The sequence below is a fragment of the Nomascus leucogenys genome, chromosome 5 (genome assembly GCF_006542625.1).
Source record: "Nomascus leucogenys isolate Asia chromosome 5, Asia_NLE_v1, whole genome shotgun sequence".
NCBI classification, from domain to species: Eukaryota; Metazoa; Chordata; class Mammalia; order Primates; family Hylobatidae; genus Nomascus; species Nomascus leucogenys.
Genome location: NC_044385.1, coordinates 39,005,117 through 39,026,674, shown reverse-complemented (window position 1 = coordinate 39,026,674; position 21,558 = coordinate 39,005,117). Strand labels below are relative to the sequence as shown.

The 21,558-nt window shown below is 40.1% G+C and overlaps 1 protein-coding gene across 3 annotated transcripts in view; it reads right to left on the bottom strand.

The window, feature by feature from the left end:
- FGGY (FGGY carbohydrate kinase domain containing) overlaps window positions 1-21,558 on the bottom strand; it is a 445,679-nt gene that overhangs the window by 195,945 nt on the left and 228,176 nt on the right. For all 3 annotated transcript variants that reach the window (XM_030812917.1, XM_003265147.4, XM_030812918.1), the window contains exon 8: window positions 739-842. In XM_030812917.1, the coding sequence (XP_030668777.1) occupies window positions 739-842 (104 nt within the window). The remainder of the gene's footprint in view (window positions 1-738; window positions 843-21,558) is intronic.

Below are 21,558 nucleotides of genomic sequence, written 5' to 3'. Positions count from 1 at the left end.
GCTCATCTCCCTGCTCCTCCCCCACTCTCCCCTCTATTATACTTATCTGGGAAAATTCCAAAGAGTCGTCGATTTAAGTTTAACAGAGTAATGACTTTTAAATAAAAATATGGTAGAAATGGGTACTTATCAGAATGGAATGCTTTCAGACTCATGCATTTAAAGAAGATATAAATTTTAGGGCAGGCACTAAATTTTAACTGCAATCTTGGAGAAAGCCTTTCCACTAATTCATGGAGAAAAATTAACAAAGTGAAAATTGCTTATCAGTGTTCTTTTGAAGTCATGATATGCAGGCTAATTCTATAGATCATCAGGACGCTCCCAGGGAGATGGATTTATATTGATTGAGAGAGAGTTCCCTGGCCAAGGAAAACAGACACTCTTTGCAGAGAAGACCCCACTACCCATTAGGGACAGATCAGTCTGGGGGAGCTAGACTTTGTCACCTTAGGATCAGATGTCACCATTCATGCCTGGGCTCTCTGGCCAGGGTGACGTCAAAGGGAGCACTCAATCCTTTTCATGCTTACTAAAAATTTGGCCCCTGGAAAAAGATCCAACAAATGTAAGTAAGGGAGGTGGAGTGGGCAGCTGGGCTTCTGGCTAGACAAAGCACAAGGGGCAGGCAGGGAAGAGAGGAAAGAAGTGAAGGGGTGAAGGAGCCAGTACTCAGGGTCTCCTTCCAGGCTACCTCCTGCTGTGTGGTGGCCTTGCCTTTGTGCTCAGTGGACTCACCCCCATGTGACAAGAAGACGTTCCACAGATGACAGCCAGCCGTGACGTCACTGGCTGCCCTTCACAGATGAGGCCGTGCCCTCTCACATCTGCCCCAATCACTCCTGTGAGAAAGGAAAACAAAAACAAATCCTCTTTAACACATAAAAAAGAGGGAGAGAAAGCTAAAAACAAGCATTAACAAATCTTCTTTTTAATAGTCAAACAACATGGAGGAAGGGTCCTGTGTGTAGGGCAGTCTCAAGGAGAAACCCAAAGGGCATACTTGCCTGCATGGGAAAACTCAGAAGCCTGCTCAGATTTTGCTTTGTTCTGGTCAACGTATGGCACCCAATGTTATAATAATGGCAGTAATTGTGATAGTCATAATAAAAGCAGCAGCTATCAGTTATTTTGTGCTCACTAAATACCAGGCACTATGCTACATATTTGCATACATGGTCTCATTTTAACACCATCACAGATATTATTAATGCTAGACATCAGAGGAGAAACTAAGGTCTGCAGAGGTTAACTGACTTGCCCAAGGTCACTGCTAAGAAGGAGCGGAGCCAAATGGAATCTGGTTTAACACATCACATCTCAATCCCAAAGAAGCAAAAGCAAAGGACAGTCTGATGACTGCATCTTTTTGGCATCCCTAGGTCACCATTCTTACTACTACTTATCGCAGAACTCCAATTGTGAAGGAGAGAATGACTGAGAGCGAGTTCCTAGTAACAGAATGCCAAATAGCAGAGGGTTTCCCATAAATGGTATAAATTCAGGCTTCTTCCCCATAGGGCTCATATTCCTTGATACTTGCAGGGCAACTAAAGTTACAAATGTGACAAGAAAGCTAGAAAGACTCTTTAGGGTCTGGAATTGTATTCATTTGTTCAAATATCCAACAAGCCCCTTCTATGCACACAATGATATATACTAGGTGTGATGTGGAAGCTACAAACATGCAGACTTGCAGGACTACAACACAAAGCTGGGGGTGGAAAGTGCTCAGGCAGGATGCAGAGCCTGGGACACAGGAGAGAACAGGTCCTGCTGACCTCATCAGCTCCCACGCAATGCCACGTTTGCTCTCCATCTCTAATCCTCAATGCTCTTTCCCACCTCAAGACCTTCACATTTGCTCTTCTCTCTGCCTGGAATGCCATTCCCCCAACCTCTCTGTCAGAGCAACTCCTAATTATAGGGCTTCCCTGACCCTCCAGGACAGACAATTCTCCCTGTTAAATAGTCTCATGCAATGGACGTCCCTAGCACAAAAGACATGGGTAATTTTAAAGCATCATACATCCCATCTGCCTCCCTTCTATGATAAAAGTTGCTAGTAGCTGGCACTCTTACTTACATGCATAGCCCAGGACCTACCACAGTAGCTAGCTCAATACGGGACGTAAGAATACAAACGCTTGGGGATGCAAGGATGAAGAAGACAAGTCCCTGCTCACAGTGGGAAGGAGAGGGAAGCCTAAACAGAGCATTTCAGTGCAGGGAAATCAGTATATCACAGGACGGGCCACAAAGGCAGCTAACCCACCTATAGGGGCCCAAGGAAGTTCAGTCTATACTCAATTCTGCAGAAGTTAGCCAGGTAAATGGCAGGGTGGGAATGTTTCATCAGGCCACAAATCCCCAGATATTGAAGGCACAGGCTGCTCAGGAGCAGCCCTTGCTAGAAAGTAATGTGAGAAAAAGGCCACAGACAGGCCTCTTACAGCTTTCGAGGGTTTTCCACTGCTTTTTCCAAATTCTACCTTCTGGGGCACAGCAACCTGTGAATCTCTGCTATTGTTCAGAGGTCTAGCAGCAGGGGGAAGTAAGACTCTTCCAAACTTCCTGTGTTAGTTATCACAGTAGTTAGATATCCACAACCACGTGGTAGAAGTCTGAGACTTTAGCCTGCAAGAATCCTTGGCCTATGTGTTTTCAGATCAAGTCCTTGCTCTGCTCAGTATTGTGGGGCTACCCCTGCAGGCAGCAGTTCCCAGACTCAAGTCAGCCAAGATTGGCCCTGCTGGGAGATCTGGGGCTGGAGGAAAGGGGAAGCAAGAGCCTATCTACTTCTCTTCTGTGCCAGGCAGCAGCTGCTTCCCCTCCACCACTCAGGCTCTGCTGACAGGGCTGCCATGGCTCCAGCATCGGCTGGTGTGCCCTGCCCTCAGACTATGAGAACACCACCTGCCTCCTTAGTCCCTCCAGCCTGGGGCTGGTAGCTGCTTCCATTTCACTGATCTCTGATTTGCTTCATAGGGAATGTAGCCCTTCTCAGCTCCTCCATCATCAGGATCACCATTTTTGGGTATTAAATTACCTGTTTTTTTTTAAACACTTAGAGTGGTTTATGTTTTGCTGGGCGGATCCTGAGTGATATGATTCTCCATTCAGGGCACAAAGGCTTTTGTACAGGAATAACCCAAGATATGAGCTCATTTTAACTGAGCTCTTTTTACATGCTCTTTCTATACATGTCTCATTTTATTCTTACAACAAACTAATGTCATTGGTATTAGTATTATCCTCATTTTATGGATAAGAAAATCGAAGCTTAGAAATGAGTAGTAACTTCACCAGAGTCACGCAGCTCACAAGGAACTGGGCTGTGATTCACATTCAGGTAATCTGAATCCAAAGTGCTGGTTCTTCCCCACCAAGACTCACAGGCTTTTCTCTAAGATAAAAATCCAATAGCCAGGCAGTCAATGTTCACTTATCTGTACATCTCAAAATATTGGGATCTTAAATATATTGATTCTGAGATCCTTGACAGAAAAGGAGTTGGCCATGCTGCTCCACAGTATCATAAATAGGTTCAAGGAATTCCTGAGAATCACCCACATTTACTGGTTGCATAAACATAAAGTATAGGCAAAGTTAATGTTACAGGGTCAGTCAATACTAAAAGGGAATTAAAATGAAGGAAAAAGAAATGTATAGGAAATATTTATTTGTTTCTTCTTGGGTTGGCAGATTCATTGCTGCTATATCTAGACTTAGAACCTGAGAACTAGTGTGCTACTATGAGAAAAGGATAGAATTTGGAGACAGAAGGATCTGCTATAAAAAGAGGAAAATCACGACATCAAATGATTGTTGTGATATTGCAGAAACGCTTAAGAAGAGATGTTTAATGGTAGCTCTGTCACCATCATCACTACTGTCACCCTCTCCACCACCACCATCATCACCATCATCATCATCTGAACCCCCTCTCAAGAGACAACTGGATTCTTCCTTCCTTTCTAGTAAACCTATCAACATCAAAGATAGGCTGGGCAGAAAACAATGAAAAAGCTATCATCATCAAGAAATCAAATCAAAACCACAGAATACATCAACAGTAAATGCATCATAAAAAATCAAAAAACAGTGGAGAGATGGAAAATAGAAACTTTACACTGTTGTGGATTGTAAACTAGTTCAACATGTGAAGTCAGTGGCGATCCTCAGGATCTCGAACTAGAAATACCGTTTGACCCAGCCATCCCATTACTGGGTATATACCCAAAGGACTATAAATCATGCTGCTATAAAGACACATGCACACGTATGTTTATTGCGGCACTATTCACAATAGCAAAGAGTTGGAACCAACCCAAATGTCCAACAACGATAGACTGGATTAAGAAAATGTGGCACATATACACCATGGAATACTATGCAGCCATAAAAAATGATGAGTTCGTGTCCTTTGTAGGGACATGGATGAAACTGGAAAACATCATTCTCAGTAAACTATCGCAAGGACAAAAAACCAAACACCGCATGTTCTCACTCATAGGTGGGAATTGAACAATGAGAACTCATGGACACAGGAAGGGGAACATCACACTCCGGGGACCGTTGTGGGGTGGGGGGAGGGGGGAGGGACAGCATTAGGAGATACACCTAATGCTAAATGACGAGTTAATGGGTGCAGGAAATCAACATGGCACATGGATACATATGTAACAAACCTGCACATTAGTGACTGGGAACTGTGCTGAGCTCCTTGAATGTTCTCTCATTTAATCTTTGCAACATCCATAAAAGGTAAACATTCGTTCTTCCTCTTAATAGATGCAGAAGCAGAAGAACAGAGCAGAGTGTTCAGGTAACTTGCCCAAGGCCACACGGATTTAAGAAGCAGTGCCGGGATTTGACTGTGTTCTGTCTGACTCCAAAGTTTATGTTCTTTCTATACTCCTCACTTTATGATGTTATAATTGTCTTACATAATGAAAATATACTTGGAAGTGCTAGTTCACCATGAAACTCAGTGAGAGCCATGGGCTAAGAGTTAGAAAAACAGAGTTTCAGCCCAATTCTGCCACAAATGGCCTAAAAGTTTGAACTGGTTCTCTCATCTCCACAATGAGAGAAATGAATTACAAATGGAGGTCCTTCCTCAGCCATTCTCAGTATATACACAGTGCTTCTCCTAAAATACGAGCTGAGGTATCTCCTTACCTAAAATTATATATATTGGGCGGGACTAGCCTCATTTCCCCTCAAGAAGTTCTCTACACTCTGCCTAATGTCCACCCCAATTCAGCAGCCATGCATAGCTGATGTTCACTGCAAGACCACAAGTCGAAGAGCTGACATATCTTATTTTTCTTTGGCCACACAGTGCTTTGATGGGCTATCCCCGAGAAAAGAGGTTCAGAGACAAGCAGGGAAAAGCAAGAAAAGGTGGGAGGAGCTTTCTTCTTTCCAGAGAAACATATTTTGCCATCCATACAGAACTCACAGGCTGCACATGTACATCAGGAAACAATTCACAAGATGTGATTTTGACACAAATGCAGCCCTCGGTACCGCTGGGGCCCTTCATATGACCATACCGGTGTCAGTTTATTCTGCAATCCTCAAAATGTTTAAGAAGCAAAATTAGCAGCTGAAGAAACAGGCATAAAAAAAATAGTGATGTCATCAACTGTGTTTTCCCTGAAACTTGCACAATGCCCAACTGATGGCAGTTGCTCAATAAATGTTTGTTGAATTAAAAAACAAATAGAAAAACAGGCTTACTAACTCAATGAATTAAATGTCTCCCACCCCTCAATGTAACACACATAGTTCATATCAAGCAATGTTTAAAAAGAATGTTAAAAAAAGAGCATTTAAAACTTCATGAACAGCTCTCTTATTTAATATGCTGTCTCCCTTCATCTCTCCCATTCATCCAACCAACAATACTTCCACCCAAGCATTGAGTCCCTACTATATTTATGTAAAATAAAAAAGAGGCTTTGCAAATGTTATGATTAAGAGTACATTTGCCTATAATTTATCGTGCTGTGGCAGTTTTGAAAGCTTACAGGGCTATATAGAAGAAAAACATCCTGAGTTCTCGCATTTGTGTTATAATTATCTCCACTTTATGGCCATATAAAGTACTTTATAACTTGCAAAGTATCCTCAAACACCGTAACCTTCAATTAGTCCTTAGAAAATCCTGTGATATGTGTATTTTATTTTCAGTTCACAGTTGAAGAAATTGAATTTCAGAAAGGTGAAGTAATTCAGTCGAGTTTATTTAGTGACTTAGAGGTAGAAGTTGGGACTCAACTAGGATTTTCAGTCTCTGAGTCTGATGTGTTGGCATCTTGAAAAAGATTCTCTTTTAATAACAACCTCGGGTACCTTCTCTGAAGTATCAAAAAGGATAAGAAGGGTTTTGAACATTATTTAAGGCTATATCAGTTTGAGACTCTTGATTCAGCCATTTGCATGAATGAACTGACTGATGAATCCCATCCAGTGAGTTTCTTGCCAAAGCTGGCTGGGAGGTTTCTGGAGTTCCTGGAGAGGAAGGTCTCCAGAGAAGGCTCTCTAGTGACCACCAGCTTTATGTGTGCAAACTGACAATTGTATGCTTCTGGAAGGATAAGAATCATATCAAAGACATGTTCTCTGCAGAAGACCTAACACCAGACTACATACAAGCAGACACTGAAGTACATTATTTTGACTAACATTCATTTATGTTATACAGAACACAATATATTGGGTTAGTATTATGGCACAGTGCTTAAAAATAAGGACTCATTCATCATGTGTTTTCTTCTTTATGTTTCTTATCTTCTTTATGCCTCAATTTCCACATCTCTACAATATGAATAGTATCCTCCTCACAGATTATAAAAATTATATATGTTAATATAGGTGTAAAGTACCCATAACAGTGCTAATAAGGGCATTCTGTGATGATGGAAATGTTCTATATTTGCACTGTCTGATACAGTAGCTACCAGACACATGTGGCAATTGAGCCCTGAAAATGTGGCTAGTACAAATGAGGACTGAATTTTTTATTCTATTCTAATTAATTCACATTTAAGTAGCAACATACAGCTAGTGGATATTACATTGAACGGTACAGGTTAAAACATGCCTAGTACTATATGAACCTTTGCTGTTTTTATTATTTTTATTATTGTTATTGCTGTTTTTGTTGTTTATCTACTTCTTCAGAGTTAGACTTGAATCCCTCTTTCATCCCCTTGGGTAAAGATGCCTTGATCCCTTAGAACTTCAATTTCCATATCTGAAGAATTTGGATAGCAATACTTACCCACAAAGTTGCTGTGAGAATTAAATGAGATTTAGGTGGAACACACCAGTACTCAATAAATGGGAGATATTCCATCCATGACCTACAGAAGTGCCTGGCACAAGCAGGGCTCCATATGGTTGGGACCTTTTCTCCTTATTCCTGAATGTGATTTGGTGGTCCTTGCCACTAAGCATTTGTTTACTTTGCTCCCTCTGCCTAGGATATCCTTTCCACCAATACACCTCATCCCATAACAATCCTGGGGAACATGGACTCCATTTTGAAGACTCAGTTGCAGCATCAGAAGCCTTTCCTGATCACATCTCCCCACATCCCCAAAACACCCCAGCCCAGCAGAACCGACCAAGCCTCCTTCCTTTGTAGCCCATCTCCTGACCCTCTACAGATTCTGTCACTGCAACTGCAGTTTATGTGTCTGCACAGACAACACAAACAGATCCCTCTACTACACTATAAGCAAACGGAGGCCAGGGCAAGTCTTCACACTGCAGTGGCTCACTATTTTTTGTTGTTATCATTGATGAATGAATGAATGAATAAATGAATGTGTGTGGCAGAAGTCACATACTAGTAAAGCATAAGACATTTTCTAGGTAACAATAGCACATTTAATCACGGACAAAGGCTCCGTGTCTTAAATATGAATAAAGGTGAAAAATATTGGTTGGTTTTGAGTGACAACTCATGGGTAATAATGTAATTACTGGAGCCTCACAACATACCTTGTCAAAAATCACTGGTAAAGACTAAAGGTTCTAAGATCCTTGATTATTGGGAGATTGCTTTGTGCTTGACACTTTGCAAATATTATCATATTTGATTCCCACAGTGATATTGCAAGGTAGTTATTATCACACTGATTTACAAATAGAGAAAAGGAGAGTAAAGTTTTTCAAGCAACTTCTACAAGGCCCCACACTGCTAAATTGTGGGGGATCTGGGGGTGGGACTATATCACACCCAGATCTACCTGACTCTAATTCTACCTTATCCTACATTATCTTGTGGAGTTCACAGAAGCTAGTTCCTTTCTTTTCAACTACTTACAAGAACTCTAAGTATTCCTAGACAATAAGATAGCTGAACTCAGGTCTCTTTCAGGACTTACTGTCTAAATGCCACTAAAGCAAACCCAAAGGGTTAACCTCAAGCCTAGCAAATGAAGGGGAGTAAAACAGTCAAAAGGCTGGCCAAGAATGGTGGCTCACGCCTGTAATCTCAGCACTTTGGGAGGCCGAGGTGGGTGGATCATGAGGTCAGGAGTTCGAGACCAGCCTGGCTAATATGGTGAAACCCCATCTCTACTACAAGTACAAAAATTAGCTGGGCATGGTGGCACGCGCCTGTAGTCCGAGCTGCTCAGGGGGCTGAGGTAGGAGAATTGCTTGAACGCGGGAGGTGGAAGATGCAGTGAATCGAGATCGTGCCACTGCACTCCAGCCTGGGTCACAGAGCGAGACTCCATCTCAAAAAAAAAAAAAAAGTCAAAAAGGTAATCCCAATGTTTCATGAAGTATTGCTTTGACCTTAAAAGAAATGTGGTCTAGAACTTACTCCAACTAAATCCTAAAGTAGGTTTACTTTTACCGTGCCAGGCGCGGTAGCTCATGCCTGTAATCCCAGCACTTTGAGAGACCGAGGCGGGCAGATCACGAGGTCAGGAGATTGAGACCAACCTGGCTAACAAGGTGAAACCCTGTCTCTACTAAAAATACAAAAAAATTAGCCAGGCGTGGTGGCGGGCGCCTATAGTCCCAGCTACTTGGGAGGCTGAGGCAGGAGAATGGCGTGAACCTGGGAGGTGGAGCTTGCACTGAGCTGGAGCTTGCAGTGAGCCGAGATCGTCATTGCACTCCAGCCTGGGAAACAGAGCCAGACTCCGTCTCAAAAAAAAAATAATAATAATAATCCTATGTTTTAAGTCAACAGAGAAATTTTATACACCTTGACACTGCCACTGCCCCCTCCCCTGCAACCCTCCCACCCTCTGCAGAGCAAGAAAGATAATAGGGAAGGTCTTTTTCTACATGAGATGTAAACAGACATTTACTAGATATATGAACTAATTAGGGCGTAATGGTTCAAAGCAAGGGTGCTGGAACTCGACTGCTTGGTTTCAAGTCTGGCAAGTAGGTCAAATCACTTAAGCTTCCTGTGTCTCAGTCTCCTGATCTATAAAATTGGAATGATGATAGAATGTAGCTTATAGGGCTATCATGAAGATTAACTGAGTGGAACAATGTCTGGGACAGTTTACTCAATATATTTTCACCATTTTTGATGTTACTACCAACAACTTCCAATCTTTGGTGTTAATAGCAAGGCTTGGCATAACAGTTCATTTGCTTTCAGTACGGTGTGTGCTTTGCCAGAGTTATTTGGGTTTACTTAGATTGATTGGAACATCTGTTTTCTGTCCTTGACTATACAACTGATGACAAAATAATTGGCAGCCCAAAGGAATAAGGAAAATGAGGTACCAGGTAGTAGGTATAACCCAGGCTAGCATTTTAAACATTAAGAATAAACCAAAATCTGCTTATTTCATAAAAAGCCACAATCACATGTAGCACCATGCATACTGCAATTTAGCCTGGGATGGCATTCATCATTTCTGTCTTCATGCCACACTCCTCCATGACTTAAAGTAATCAGAAACCAATTCAAGAGACTGGTTGTATTGGGAGGAGTGGAGAGAACAAAGAACAGACCTTCTGATAACTGGGTCTCACTCCTCTGTTTCTCCTTTCTACCCAGAAAGATCGAATCTCAAAGGTAGGCTAATATGTATAGCTTGGAAATCTGAGACTTAGAGAAAACTAGAAAAATCCACAGTGAAGACAAAGCAAAAACTTGATGTCAGAAATTCCTTTCTTCCTAACCTCAGCACAGCCTCTAGATTACTTGGACATTACCATCTATGATTTCAGAAAAGACAATTTCTCATTCTCAGACATTAGGCATGGTAAAGTATCAGGTTGAAATCTAATGCAAACAGCCAAGTTAACTCACAAAAATTACTTTGTAAAAATTAAAAATAGAAAAAAAATTAAGAGAACTGGCCTAAGCATTACAAATGCATCTTATGGAACAAGTCCTTAAATAGATCAAATACTGTGACTCGAAGGCACACAAATGCTTCCTGAAAATTTATAAATTGATTAATTCAACAGCTATTTACTGATCCCCAATTATAAGCCAGGAACTATGCTGGGTGCTAGAAATCTAAAGATGAAAATTGTTTCCTTGCATTCTACAAGATCCCAGTCTAGCAGTGGTGGAAAAATACACAGGCAGACATTTATAAAACACTATGGGAGTGACCAGTGACTCAGATCTGAATAGTCTAACAGAAGGAAGGAGCCCCAGCCCCTGATCTAGTTTGGATGGTTGGAGGCAGGGGCTCCTAAAGCAGGTGAGGCAGAAGTGTATCAGCCATCAGGGAAGGAAGATGGGGAGGGAAAGGCTTTCCTTTCCTGAGACAAAAGAGACAAAGTCAAATACACAGTAGAGAGAAATAGCCAGATGGTACAAAACTGTTGAGCTACACAGTCTGAAGGAGACGGAACTTTGCATTCTGAAGAAGCTGGTTGGTGTAAAGTTCTGGGTCTGAAGTCTGACAGATCTATATTTGATTCTTTCTCACCACCAGTTTCCTGTGCAAACTTCTGTAAGTGAACACACCTCTTCGAACCTCATTTTTCTCGCTTGTAAGGTGGAAATAATGGCATTTCCTTTACAGGGTCATTTTTCCTGGTATCTGCACTTGATGGGGTTCAGGACATGCTACCCCAAAATATGGCATGTTAGTATTTTGAATAGTTTAAGCTGAAGGTATCTGAGAAAATCATAGAGGCATAGAGGTCACTCTTACCTTTCCCCCACCATTCTCCCCTAAAGCAGGTCATTAAACCTAGGAAGGATTTTTTGACTGTCCCCTGAAACAGGTTATAAGACCCTCACGTGACAGGTGCCCTCCCTGTACTCAAAGGAAAGCACCATCCTTATATCTGGAGATGAAGGATCACACGGATGGATCTGCATTAACAGGCTTTACTAAGTTCCCCAGTTTATTACCATTAAATCATGCCCTTCTTGCCCTATCATATTTTTCCACGTCTGTCTACTCTTCATCAAGCCTAACATAAAAATACTCATGTTTAACTGTTCCTCTGGGTCTGCATTTCTGTATGATACCTCCCATAACACATAAAACATATTACATAAATGTGTATGCTTCTCTCTTGTTAATTTATCTTTTGTTAAAAGGGCCCCAGCTATGAACCTAGGATAGACAGAAGAAAAGATAACTCTCCTCCTCTATACTCTATTTAAAGTCCAGGTCCCAAGGAAACCCCCCAGCTTATCTTGAGGCAAACTGGAATAGTTGTTCATCCTAGGTACAAGGCAAGAGCCTTGGACTTGGGATATAGGCACTACTAAACAAATGTTAGTGTACAATTTCTCTTGGGAGAAAGCAGAACTAGGTTGCCTTCAGCAACCTTCTCTTGCCCCTAGACAAATGGTCTCATTTATAAAATTATTCAAAGGCTCCTTGAAGGTAGGGAAAGTAATCAGCACCCCAGACAATCCCCTCAAAAACATAAAAAAAACCAGTGAGATGCTTGAGGAAAACATCAGGAAAGAGATGGGAAGTGACAGGACAGGTTCTTTAGGACATTTAAACTAAAAAAAAGCCTGAAATTTAAGGAAAAAAAATTAATTAGCAGGCTAGCTCTCTTCTCTCTCCAACCTCTGATGCCAAGCTCAGTACCACCTCCTGTGATATGAGTTTCGGTTGCAACAGAAACTTCCAAAGGTTTTGTCGGGGTTAGTTGAACATTGACAGATTCTTCACAGCTTGGAATTAACTCTGAGAGCCAAAACCAGGCCAAGTTTCTATAAAGGCTAGGATTTTCCCTGGGGAGGGTTAGAGGGCTCTCCCACATCTAGACTGATTAATTTATCCTTGACTGAAGCTTTGGACAATAATACCAAAAAGACAAATAGATTCTGAAGCTGGATGTTGATTCTATCCGTCGCCTGCCACCACTATTCCCAGGAGACTGGAGACAGGATTGTAAGGTGACCTGCACCACCAGATAAGACTCAGGCCAGAGGGCTCAGAGAATTAAGTGATAGGCAGAGCAGCTGGGGAGAAAAAAACAAGCAAAACAAAACAAAACCCTAAGCAGGATAAAAAGCCCAGGGTTGTGGCACAATGAATGACATGTGGCTGACATAGTTTCAAAGAGAACAACAGCTTAGGTAAATAAATAGTGTAGAAGATGAGAGTAAAAATGAATTCAGAAAATCTCATGAGGTATGCACTGACATTTTTCAAAACCTGCAGTTGAAATGACATCTCTGCTTCTACTGAGGACAAGATTTAGCTCTCCTCTCCACCTCTGCACCTGCTCTTGACACCTGCCCACCTTCTCTGGACAGCAGCCCCAACCAAGCTTGGTTCTCCTTTCTCTGTGCCCATCCTAGGTGCCTTAGGGAATGAGTGCCTGTAAGGGAGGGCACTGACTTTGAGGGAGACACTTCGAGATATCACCACTTACATGACCTCATGCAAATGAACTGAGTTTTTTGGGCCTCTGACATCCCATCTCTAAAAGGGAAATGATGATTTAAAAGTAAAAAAAGCCAGGTTTGGTGGCTCATGCCTGTAATCCCAGCACTTTGGGAGGCCAACGCAGGCAGATCACCTGAGATTGGGAGCTCGAGATCAGCCTGACCAACATGGAGAAACCCCATCTCTACTAAAAATACAAAACTAGCTGGGTGTGGTGGAGTATGCTTGTAATCTCAGCTACTCGGGAGGCTGAGACAGGAGAATTGCTTGAACCCGGGAGGCGGAGGTTGCAGTGAGCCAAGATCGCTCCATTGCACTCCAGCCTGGGCAACAAGAGTGAAACTCCGTCCCAAAAAAAAAAAGTAAAGAACATACATACAGTCTTGGCTTGAAAGAACAGTGCTGTCACATGTTCAGCCCTGATTAACAGTATCTCCCTCCTATGTTTAGAAGGATTCAATTCAGTAAACATTTACAGAGCACAACTTTACATCAGGCACTGTGCTCAGCACTGCTGGGGAAATAATACTTGAAAAAAAATGTAATCCCTGTCCTCAAAGAGCTTATAATCTCCTGAGGAGCCAAGGACATGGCAGAGGCAGACTAATCATGGCTTCAGCAGAGGACAAACAAGTCTTCTGGCAAGAAGTAATTCCTGCTGTATGGGCCTAAGAAGGCTTCTTTACTGAGGCCCTCTTTCCTCTGACCTTATGATTAGAAGGATCTCCGCCACCCTGGCTGTGGCTGCTGACTCCCAGCCACAAAAATGGCTTAGCTGTTATCAGCAGCAGCAGCTAGTAGTTGTGTAGTATTTACCCAGGCCACATGCTGTTTTGAGTGCTTTAGGTAAATTAACTTATTTAATTCTCATAACTGCTATGATGATGCCCATTTTGGAGATGAAATATTTAGACTCAGCATGTTCAGTAACTGATACATGATCACAAAGACAGTAGGTGACAGCATGGAATATAAACTTAGGTAGTCTGGCTCCAGAAATCCTACTTTTTTCTAACCATTAAGCTGTTGAAATGGTGTTATCTGTATCCCTGTACATACTTTTGGTACACTCAAGTACACATTTCTGTTGGATATATTCTGCATATCCATATTATTTTTCATTCTCCTTCTGCTTTTTCTCCTATTAAATTCTGTATTTCAAAGGAAATAATTTTAAAATGATTTTAAAAATAACATTCAATCCACCATTTTGAAGTACCACTAGGCAAACCTGGAATATGTCCAAGTCAGTCCTGTTTTCTTGTGAGTTCTTTGGAATGGTAACTCCCCAGACTCCCTTAAGTATGGGCCAGAGGCAGTAATTGGGCCAGACAAGATAGAGCAGCTACCATCTTGCCAGGATTTCCAGCCCTGTACAGGCCTGGCAGCACCTGCTGTGCTGTCGGTGGGCACTGTGCCCTCAAGTTAGACGGTCCTTTTCATTGTCCATACCCTCCCTCATTCAGCTGTCTGCCTGCCAATCTACAGCCGAAACTCTAGCAGGCAGGCAGGTGTTCTTCCCTTCTTCTCCCTTCCATCACTTTTCTATGGGGCTGTGTGGCCCAAGGCAGAGATGAGAGAAGCTCAGAATCCCTGGTTATATATACAAGAGAAACTCAATGTATTAAAATTCCATGGAGAAAGTAGTCACTGATGAACTAATTTCAGCTGAGGAAGTTGCAATTCTATCTAATACATTGTTTGAGGAAGGCTCACTGTTAAAGACATCAAAAAACAAACAAACAAACAAAAAAGCCTACTTGCCACCCACTATCACTAACATGGATTGTGCACTAAAAAAGAGGATTCTTAACATAATTTTTCCCTTTCTTGATTACTCACGATTATGAGTATAGCAAGGTGGGAGGAGAATTTAACATTTATGAAGCGCCTAACACAGGCAGGAAGTGTGTTGAGTTGGGGCTTGCTCTTGTGTGTGCTGACGTATAAAGTGACACACCCTGACTTCACGTCTAACAAACTCCTTCTCTAATTGCTTATTAATTACCACTCACCTCCTCCTCTCCGTTCTTCAGAGCCAGGTTATTTCATACTCATGTCTGCATTCCCAGTGCTTAGCACAGGGCTGCCCAGAGCCTTTGATATTTTTAATAAACTTTATCAATGAAGTATAATCTACATTAAAAAGGTACAAATTTTAAGTATAGAATTTAGCGGATTCTTACAAAGTAAACACACCTATCCAGATCAAGAAATAAACCTCTTCATGTCCTTTTCCAAATACCATGCCTTACCAGAGATAACCACTGTCCAGATGTCTACACCACAGGATTTGCCTAATTTTTAAACCATTCAGTGTATTTTCTTTGTGCCAGCTTCAGTCACCCATGTTTGTGAGATTCAACCACACTGCTGCATGTAGCAATATTTTGTACATTTTTGTTGCTGTATAATCCTCCACTCAATGAATAAACCAAACATTGATGAATTCTATTATTGATGGGAACTGTGGGTTTGCAGTTTTTGCCTATTGCAAATAATGGTTTTATGTGTATTATTATATATTTTTTTCTGGTACACATTTCTTTTGGATATATGTCTAAGAATAGGACTGCTGAATCATAGCCTATCAGGATACTGCCAAACTCTTTCCCGAAGTGTGGTCGTATTTCCACATCAATGCTTGAGCATTTCAGGTGTTTGATATCCCCATCAATACTTGGCATTATCAAACTTTTTGATTTTAGCCAACCTGCAGGGTGTGTAGTAATATCATACTATGGTTTTAATTTGGACTTTCCTAATGACTAACAAGGCTGGAAAATTTTTCGTATCTTATTGTCCATTTGTATATCCTCTTTTCTGCAAAGCTGCTCAAATACATATATGCACACATTTATGCACACACATATATGCACACACATATATATACATATTTAACCATTGTTCTGTCAACATAATTGTTCTTTTCTCATTAATGTGTAGAAATTCTTTATATACTCTGGATACACATCTTTTGTTATATACATTGCAACTATTTCCTTCCACTTTCTGGCTTGCATTTTCACTCTTTTAATGGGAGCTTTTGATGAAAAGTTGTTTCTATTTTAACATAGTTTTATATACCAATCCTTTTCTTTATGGTTGTACTTATATTAATGTCCTATTTAGGAAAATTGTCTATCTCAAGGTCATGAAGATCTCTTTTAGGAACTTTACTTTTTACATTTCATACTTAAGTTTTTAATCTGTTTGGAATGTATTTGTATGTATAGTATAAGGAGAAGGGCCAAAATTCAATTTCTGCCATACTGATAACCAGTCGGCAGGGTACTATTTCACTAAAAAATACATTATTTCCTAACAGCTCTGGCAACGGCACCTTTGCCACAGATTAACTGTCCATACCTGTGTGAGTTTGTTTCTGGGCTCCTTAATCTGTTTTCCTCTGGGTTGTCTGTCCTTCCCTCAATACCATTCTTAATTACTTCGTAATAAGTTCTGCTATCTGGCATTATGGAGTTTTCCCAACTTTGTTCTTTTTCAAGATTGTCTTATTATTGATCCTTTCCATGCAAGTTTTAGGATGTCTACCAATTTCCATCCTCTCACACACCAATCTGCTAGAATTCTGAACTGCAGTACATTGAATCTATAGAACAACCGGGAAGAAACTGTCACATTTATAATACTGTTTTCCAATCAATGAACATCATATATCCCTCGATTTACTTATGGCTTCTTTAGTTTCTCTCAATGTTTTATAGCTTTCTGCATAGATGTCTTACACATCTTCATTCCTAGGTACTTAATATTTTTATTTTATTGTAAATCATGCTATTTTAAAATTTTTATTTTCTAAATGGTTGCTTCTGGATTAGAGAAATAAAATTGAGTTTTGTATTGACTTTCTGCAATAGCAACCTTGCTAAATTACTTATTAATTTTAATATTTTATCTATAGATTCTTTTGACATTCTGTCTGTGTATAATTGTATCGTCTATGATGTTAGCTTTATTTCTTTCTAATTCTTATATTTTCCATTTATTTTTCTTGACTTGTTGCACTAGGTAGGCCCTATGGAATAAAAGTGGTAAGAATTGGAACATTTTTAATATTTCACCATTAAGTATGATATTTGCATTGTTTCTTTGTTGATATCCTTAATCAAAGTAAGTTCCTTTCTACTCCTAGTTTGCCATAATTTTTAAAAAAATCATGAATATGTGCTAAGTTGTATCAAAAGCACTTGTAAACAACTGTTAATATAATTTTTCTCTTGTATCCTTTTAATATGGAATTGCATTAATTGATTATTCAAAAGTTAAAATAACTCACTCGAGTTCTAAGTTTTGAAAAACTTTTGGCCAATATCTCTTCAAATATAGCTTCTATGTATGATTTATTATCTTTCTTCTCTCATTCTTGGACTCCAACTACACCTCTGTTAGACCTCTTTACCATGCTATATATATCTCATACTTGTTTGTGTATTTCATGTATTTTCCACCCTTTTGTATATTCGCTGTAGTATAAATAGGTTTTTCGGATCTATGTTTCAGTTCTCTAATTCTCTTTTCAATTATATTGTATGCTGTTGACTTTACTCCATCTAGTGAGCTCTTAATCTCAATTATTAGTTTCAATTCTAGAATTCCCATTTCTTTTTCTACTTCCCAGATTTCTGCTGAATTCTCCATCTTCTCCTATAATTTCTTGACCATATTAATCACAGATATGTTAGAGTTCATGTCAAATACCACCAGCACATGGATTTTTCTGTGGGTTTGTTTTTACTCTTGATTTTCGAAATTGTTTACATTTTACATGCTTATTTTCTACTGAATGCAGACATTACATATGAAAACTTTTAGTTATAACTTGAGCTTCTGATTATGTTACCTACCTCTAGAAAGGATATAACCTTGCTTCTTGCAGTTAGCTCAAGTAGGGATAGATGATCTGAATTTAATCAGATGTTAATTTAATTCAAACCCAGGCTTTGGCCTTTGTAAAGCTTGCCTATTTTTAGTTTACACTGACTTTCCAGGTCCCAAATAACACCTAGAGGATTTACTAGTATTCACCATCTTCAATGATGTCCAAACTCAAATATTTATACTTCCAGCCCGCAGACTGCCCAAACTGGTGTTTAGCTTCTTGGCCTCTGAGTTGCAGGTTTCAACTCAGCAAATGCTCAGAGCATATTATAAAATGGTGGAAATGTTGAGTCCAAATCTCAGCGAGTCAGCAAATGCTCAGCATATAAAAAGGGTGGAAATGTTGAACCCAGCTCTCTAGGCTTCTCTTTTGATCTTGGCCCCTCAAGTCCTTTAGTAGCTCTCTGGTGCCTTGTGAGTTGAATATGTGGATACATTTAATTTTCACCAGCTTTTTATTTTTGGGGACCAAGAGGACAGCCCATTGTTGCCAGAAAAAAAAATTCAATAAATGGCAAGTGAATAAATTAATGAATTAAATACATTCTATTTGTGATCACATTTATTCCAACAATACCACTTAAATAGTAGGAAAATTTTGTCATATAAAAGTGGATATATTAGAAGAAAAAGCATGAATCTTGATCTTCGCACCTATATAAAAAAGTGAGGTCTAAAGAGGTGACTTGTAGAAGTTACATAACTGGTAAGGGCAGATTTGAGACTTACACTCAATCTTCCTGACACATAGACTCTGCTTACTTCTGTTAAACAGTGCCATGCCATCATTGTCCAGTGCACTCGTGCTTCAGAGAGCTATATATGTAGCACTTTATGCCCGTGCATTAAAGGACCCCACCACTGTTCATCAGCCTATTTTTAATTTTTTAATGTCCCCTCTTGTTCCATTGATACTGCCTTGGAATTGCGTCAGTTCTGGCCTTCAGGATCTCTTACAACAGTCCCGTCTTCTGGTCCGCTAACCTCACTGCCTCCAAAGTTTCTGTTTACAAGCTAGTACCTTAAGGATAAAAATTCCAAACTCTTTTAAATGATGTTCAAGGCCCTCAAAAACTTTGTCCCCATATATATCTCTCACACTTCCATTTCAGCATACTCTATACTATAGTATACTCCATATTCTGCAGCCAGTGGGGTACCCTCATGCTTCTGGATCTTGGTGCATACTACCTCGCTCTGCTTCCCTCTCCTTCTCACCCTTCTCCCTGCCTAGCCGTCTTGTCCATCTGATAAATTCCTATTTCTCCCTCCAATTCATCTTTAAGTGTCAAGCCAATCATTTTTGGGGGAAGGGGAGGGAATTTTACTAACTTGCTCAGGTAAAGTGAGGTTAGACTCCTGTAATAGCCCAGACATGCTTTTATCAGACACTTCCCACATCCTACTTGGATGGCTTACTTGCCTGTTTCTCCAATCAGAATGGGAGCTCTTTGAGTTCAGAGACTATAATTTGTTCATATTTACATCTTTAGTACCTAGCACAGTACCTGACATGAAAGGCAGATATGTTACCTGTTGGTTGAAGCTAGGAGAAAATAATATTTTTGCATAGTCAGCTGTTAATTATTAAAATTACAGCATATTTTATCTATAATTCTAAGTTAGCAGTGCTGGGTAACAGCCGGAGAATAATCCTTGTACTTTCCTACAGTGTGTGGACTCTATGGCAAGTGTTTTCTCAGCTTTGGGGGGCCTTTTGTTTTGCTTACTTAACTTCAGGATTTATGGCTCTACTTTAAATGAGTGAGTATACTAGATATCTCCATCGAAGACAATAGATTTAAATGAATGCCCAGTTTGAGAGTGGATGAATTACCCTGACTGCCTTGAAGTTAACAAGTTATTATTATCTTCTGCCAAATATAAGATGAAATCTATCTCAAATTAAAAAGTAAAAATATTTTTATACATTTAATTTAGTAATAGCTATGCAGATAGAAAGAGCTAGGAGAATATAAAGAACATCAAAAAGTTTAAATAATTTGTGCCTAATGCATGGATTTGTTTTAAAAAGTTGTCAAACTCCCTATCTTGTTTTCAAGCCCCACTGCCAAAACCTATTTCAGGAAACCTCTTTGCCTTTTCCCCCAACTGGTGTGTATAAAAGTATACAACGCCATGCTTAAAATGAATCTCTAGCTTGAGATCACCTTCAATGACTTGCCAATGCCTCCAGGGAGAAAGAGGAAGCACAAACTCCAAAACGGTACTCAGATGGGACAGACTCCCAATCTATCTCCACCTATTTGATCATTACATCCTTTTCTTCCAGGAATCCCTTAGAGATATCATAGGTTTCAGCCAAACTGAAATGCTTACCATTCCGCGACCTCATTTCAGTGCCTCCATTTATATTATTCTCTCCATCCAGAATACTCTACGTTTCATTGCTTCCAGTGGAGAATACACCTACTCTCCCAGATTCATTCAAAGGCTATCCCTTCCCACTTCCCTGAAGGACCATGGTAGCTAACCTCACGGGGTTCTCACTGCCAGCTGTGTGACCTTGAGCAAGCTGCTGGAGTCAATGTGAAGATTATACATGTAGACTCTCCAGCATATTTCTATCATGAAGGTCCCTCAATAAATATCAGTATTTTTGTTTTTTCTTTGCCTTACTGTTTTAACTGAAAGTGATTCTTCCCTTTTCAAAATTCCTGTAGAACTCAATCCATCTGCCTCTATTTCTTTGTATCACTGTATTTGCCACAGTAACTAGTCTAGTGCTTAGCATGTTAAGAAAACCCATTCATTCACGCATGTATTCACTCACGCATATATTCATCCATTTACTGAGCTAAGAGCTACAGAGATGAAGATGACTAGATTCCATTGTTCATAAGAAGTTCGCAGTCTAAGTGGGAGAGACAGCTATATAATCATCTATTTAGTTGTTTAAATAGTTATTGTCTGCATGTTATATTTAATGATAGATATGCATAAGGGAGACAAATTATTAGGCCACATGCATTTGGCTGAGCTATAATGATACACCACAGTAAATCAGACAGTATGTAAATTCCCTTGAAGAGCCACATTACCGGGCATATTTAATATATTTCACAAAATCCAATTGCGTGGGTTTTTCTTTACAATTTTGAGCTGTGAGAGGCCTCAATCCAGAAGGCATATAAAGTTTACATTCATATTATTGATACTGGTAGAAGACTCCCATCTGAGGGTTTCATGGTTGTGAGTCACAAGGCTGATACACTTGCAAATCTTGAGGCTAAATCCAGCCCAGGGACCTGTAACAATACAGATCGACAGCCTAACACTGTCTCTTTCAACAAAATAGAAGAGGCTTAGCTTTCCCCAGAGATGAGCATTTGGTTAAAAGATGCTCCATGTCTTCAGGTTTTAGAACATTAGAAGAAAATCATCTACAGCTGTTAACGCTGGCCTGGGTGAAGCTATATAACAGTAAGAGAGAGTGAGCTGGGGCCAGACAGACCAAGGTTCTCTCTGTTCAACCACACTAGCTGCCTGAGTGTAAGCGAGTCTCCTTCCTCTCTTTAAATGGGGGTGGTGAGAATGTGCGCAGCCATAAAAGTTGCTGTCCACATTAAGTGGCATCTAGGTAGACAGGTAGTATCCAGCTCACGGGAAGTATAACACATTGGAAAAACTCTTTATTGCTCTACTTTTGAAACAAAAAATTTAAAATGCAGTCTTTCAATTAGCCTGGATTCAACTTTGCTCTTTCTGGATTATGTACAGACAATTTTTGATGGTAACCAACGTGAGTTTAGTCTGC